General features: G+C 64.2%; 1 protein-coding gene across 1 annotated transcript; it reads left to right on the top strand.

Moving 5' to 3' along the window:
• The first annotated feature begins 410 nt into the window (after positions 1-410).
• On the top strand, positions 411-3,350 carry ECH1 (enoyl-CoA hydratase 1). Its single transcript, XM_052668191.1, has 10 exons — positions 411-550; positions 1,239-1,395; positions 1,474-1,562; positions 1,812-1,936; positions 2,044-2,092; positions 2,165-2,229; positions 2,647-2,717; positions 2,795-2,866; positions 2,979-3,129; positions 3,208-3,350. Exons 1-10 carry the CDS (start codon positions 508-510, stop codon positions 3,310-3,312), a joined length of 927 nt encoding a protein of 308 aa, XP_052524151.1. The 5' UTR covers positions 411-507; the 3' UTR covers positions 3,313-3,350.
• The last annotated feature ends 1,420 nt before the right edge of the window (positions 3,351-4,770 follow it).

Below are 4,770 nucleotides of genomic sequence, written 5' to 3' on the forward strand. Positions count from 1 at the left end.
GGGGGGAGGTTGTGCCTTTTCCTGTTTTCAGTGGGAATGGGTCTGGGGGGGACATGGGGGATTGTGGGGGCAGCCTCCCCCATTTTGGGGTGTAGATGGGAATGAAAGAGAGGAGAATGGAGCTGGGGTGGTAGGGGGATCAGCCCCCCGTGCTTGGAGGGAGATGATAGACAGGGAAGGGGACTGGGGGGCATGGGTGCAGCTGACCCCAGTTGGGGTTAAATAGAGGGGAATGGGTGCAGCCGTCCGCCCCCTTATTTGAGGAGGGGGACAACGGGGCTCCCCCCAGCTCCCCGAGTCCTCCCGGGGCGGAGGAGAAGAGAGAGCGGCGCTTTCTGCTGGGATAGAGAGCACTTCCGCCCCCGGGGGGGGCGGGACCGGAAGCCGAGTCTGTCCTCTCACGCTCCGGAAGGGTCACGTGGTGGGAGGGGCCGGTCGTGTTGTAGAGGGGCGGCGCTCTCTTCCCCACTTGTTGGTCTCGACCTTTGGAAGACTGAGTAGCCGCGAATGGCGGTGATCGCCGCGGGGCTGCGGACGTTGCGGACCAGACGTGAGTGCTGCCCTGCGGGCCCCGTTTTGCCCAAAGCCCGGCCGGGACCCCCAGGACCCCCCTGTGCCCCCCCGGTGTCCTCCTGCCCTCTGCTCCACTTCCACCCCTGTTACTGCAGGATCCTCCCTAAGCCTTCTGTGTGTTCCCCCGCCTTGGGACCTTCTGGACCCCTCTGTCCCCCCCCCAGATCCTCCCGATCCTCTCAGGGCCCCTGGGTTGAACAATGAGCGGCTGCCTGGGCCCACCCCTCATTCCCAGTGCTCTCAGTGTCCCTTTTCCCTTCACCTGGGTGAGTCCCAGGGGGTCCCAGTAGCTCCCAGTTGGTCCCAGTAGCTCCCAGTTGGTCCCCGTTCCCCCTTCCTTGCTCCCAGTGCCCCCCCCCCCAGTCCTTTCCCATGGCTCGGTGCCTTGCAGCCTCTCCCCTTGGTTCCCAATACCTCCCAGTCCCTTCAGAGCCTCATCAGCCCCTCTCTGACGGATTCCTGTCTCTCCCCAGTGCTTCCCAGTCCCGCTCCCGTGGCTCTCGGTCCCATCTCGGTGCATTACGATGCCCCAAAGTTCCTTCCCAGCAGCTCCCGCTGCTCCCCGGTCCCTCCCCACTTTCCCCACTCCCTTTTTGTGCATCCCACTCCCTGCCCGGTGGCTCCCATCTCTCCTCAATCCATCCCCTGACCCCCCCTCCCCGCAGCGTTCTGGCTGTTGACCCGCACGATGGCCTCGGGGGCAGCAGAGCCGCAGCGCCGCAGCTTTGAGACCCTGCGTGTGACGCCGGTGCAGGAGCACGTGCTGCACGTGGAGCTGAACCGCCCCGAGAAGAGAAACGCCATGAACATCGCCTTCTGGAGGTACCCCCCCAGCCCCCCAACCCCAATTCATCTGCCTCCCCACCCCCCCAGGCCTCTTCCTCAGTGCTGTCCCTGCAGGGAGATGGTGAAGTGCTTCCAGGACATCAGCCAGGACCCGTCGTGCCACGCCGTCGTCATCTCAGGCGCGGGGCCCATCTTCACAGCTGGTGAGGAAGGGTCTGGGACTCAAAAGTCTCCAGGACCCTCTGAGGGGGGGTGAATTGGGGCCGCTGGGTGCTGCCACCCAGGACCAGGGACCCCCTGGAGGTGGATTTGGGTTCATTGTAGGGGGTCTCATAGAAACTGGAAGGAATTGGGAGTGTTGAGAGTGGGGGAGATGGGGAGGGCTCACTGCCCCTCACCCGGGGGTGAGGAATGGAGCTGAGCCCCCATGCTTGGGGGGGGGGGAAACACAGGGATCGATCTGGTTGACATGGGCAAGGATTTCATGATGGTGGACGGTGAGGACACAGCCAGGAAGGCCTGGCAGCTGCAGCAGAAGATCCGCGCGTACCAGGAGAGCTTCACCGTGTTGGAGAAGGTGGGATTGGGTTGGGATGGGGCTGGGATGGGGGGGGGAGAGGGGAGAATGGTTTGGGAAAGCGGGGTGGCTTAGGAATGGGGTCTTTGTTCCCCGCTGCCCCGCAGTGTCCCAAACCTGTGATTGCGGCTGTGCACGGCGCCTGCATCGGAGGAGGTGAGCGGGGCTTGGGGGGGGTTGGGGGGCCCACGATGGGCCCCTCTCACAGGCGTGGGGTCCCCTCTGCAGGTGTGGACCTGGTGTGTGCCTGTGACATCCGCTACTGCAGCCAGGACGCGTGGTTCCAGGTGAAGGTAAGCGGGGGGACCTCGTTGGGTGGCCCTGGGGGCCATCAGCCGTCCCTGCTTCCTTTAGGCCATCCCTGGGGGCCCTGCGACGTTCTCAGATCTCCCCTGGTTCCTCTGGGGTCTCCGTGTCCCCTCGGATGTCCCCTCATTTTCAGGGATGTCCCCAGGGCCTCTCATAAATCTACAGGGTGACGCTCGGGGGTCGGTGGGTTGAGGCAGTTGGCGTCTTGGAGGTCTTCTCCAACCTGAACGCATCACTGGTTGTCCCACGGCCACTTCAGTGTCTTCCTTCATGTCCTCATGTTCCCACGCCACTTCCCGTGTCCCCAGACGTCCCCCCCCATGTCCCCCCATGTCCCCCCATGTCCCCCCATGTCCCCACGCTGTCCCCCCCATGTCCCCACGCTGTCCCCTGTCCCGCAGGAGGTGGACATCGGGCTGGCGGCCGACGTGGGCACACTGCAGCGTCTCCCCAAGATCGTGGGCAGCCAAAGGTGGGTGACAAGGGTGGTGGGGACGATGGTGGGACGCACGCGGGGAGACCCCCCCTCACCTCCCGGGACCCCCGCAGCCTCGTCAACGAGTTGGCCTTCACCGCTCGCAAGATGATGGCCCCCGAGGCGCAGAGCTGCGGCTTGGTGAGGTGAGCGGCCCCCAGAGGTGACCCCCCCCCCCCACCTCCCCCCGTGTCCCCAAAGCGTCCCCATCTCCACCTCCCCTTTTCCTCCCCCCCCCCCCCCCCCCCCCCCCCCCAGCCGTGTTTTCCCAGATAAGGCTGCGCTGCTGCAGGGAGCCCTGGATTTGGCCGCCTCCATCGCAGCCCGCAGCCCCGTGGCCGTGCAGGGCACCAAGGTGAACTTGTTGTACTCGAGGGATCACCCGGTGCCCGACAGCCTGCGCTTCATGGTGAGCATCCCCCCAACCCACAGCCCCCTCCCCACGTCCCTCATCATCCCCATCCCACCAGGGGTCCCCCCTCCCCAGGCGGTCTGGAACATGAGCATGCTGCAGACGGACGACGTCCTGAAGTCAGTGCAGGCTGTCATGGAGAAGAAGGGCCCCGAGGCCGTTACCTATTCCAAACTGTAGGGTCAGAACAACCCCAGCCCCCCAAATAAACGTGGCTGTGCCCGGGGTCCTGCATCCCACCTCGTCCCTGGGGTTGCTGTGGGGTGGCACCACAGGCTTGGACACCAAGGAGATTCCTGTCTCCATGTGGGGCTCAAAGAGCTGCCAGTCCCTGAAATGGGATCCGGGCCTCCAAGTGGGGGCACCCCTACCTTTTTTGGGGTGCACCACTGAACCCATAGGGGTGGAAAGAGAGGGGTAATATGGAGAAGAGGGGTGATGTAGGGCACTGAGGGGGATAGATGGGGCCTGAGGCAAAGGCCAAGGGGGGGGGGGCTGCAGGGATCCCATGGGGAGGGGGGTCTGCAGGGATCCTATGGGGGGGGGTGGGCTGCAGGGATCCCCCGGGGGTCCCAAACAGAGCCATACAGGCACAGGGGGGGCAGCTGGGGCTCAGCGTTGAGGGTTCTTAATGAAAGCTGAAGGGTTCGGCTCCCTTCTCCCCATCCTCCTTCCCCCCCCCCCTCCCCAAAACCTCCAGAAAGAGGCACCCAAACAAATCCAACACCTTTATTGCGTCCCCTGGGGGGGGGGCGAGGGGGAGGGGGGGCGAGGGGCGGCCCCTGAATGAACGACGTGAGCAAGAGGTGCTGCGCAGTGAGGGCTTTATCTTTATATTTCGGTACCAACGCCATCAGCAAAGGCAACGGAACCTCGAGGTGAATTTCTCTGATCGGCTGCTTTTCATTGGTTTGGTTTGGTTTCTTTTTTTTTTTGGTCCTCAGTAAAACCTGCTCCAAGGGGGAGGGGGGGGGGAGTTGTCATCTCTTTCCCCCCCCCCCCCCCAACCCCCTCTGAGGGGTTTTGTGCCCCAATTTGGGGGGGGGGGGAGGGGGGAAGTGGAGCTGTGTGGGGATTTTCTGCTGCACAGAGCATAAATTAAAGAGACGTGGGGTTGGGGGGTGGGGGTGGGGGTGATGGGGGGGGGGTGATGGGGGGGGGGGTGATGGGGGGGGGGGTCGGGGGCCGCGTGTGGAGCCGCTTTTGTCAGTTGCAAAAATAGAAGGGGGCTACGTTAAAAAAAATAACCGTTATCTGAGTGCCCCCCCCCCCCCCCCCCCAAAGCAAACAGGTGAGTGAGCCCCCCGCCCCCCCCCCCAACTCTTCACCCCCGCCCCCCCCCCCCCTCCCGGCTCCCTCAACAGAGCAAAAAGTGGAAAAAAAATATATATATATATATATCAATATCATTGCATAGAGGTACACGTCGGTATAATGCGCGATACCCGAAGGCGGGGGGGCGCCGGGGGGTGGGGGGCCCTCAATCCCCCCCAATCCCCCCTTGCTCCCCCCCCCCCCCCTTCAACCGGGCGCAGGGACGGCCGTGAGTGCGGATGCGGAGCTCGGAGTGGGGATGGGGGGCGGGGGGGGGGAGGTTGGGTTTTGGTCCTGCGGGAAGCGCCAGCGCTCGGGGCTGGG

Source organism: Tympanuchus pallidicinctus, unplaced genomic scaffold (genome assembly GCF_026119805.1).
Source record: "Tympanuchus pallidicinctus isolate F22 unplaced genomic scaffold, pur_lepc_1.0 scaffold101, whole genome shotgun sequence".
Taxonomy (NCBI): Eukaryota; Metazoa; Chordata; class Aves; order Galliformes; family Phasianidae; genus Tympanuchus; species Tympanuchus pallidicinctus.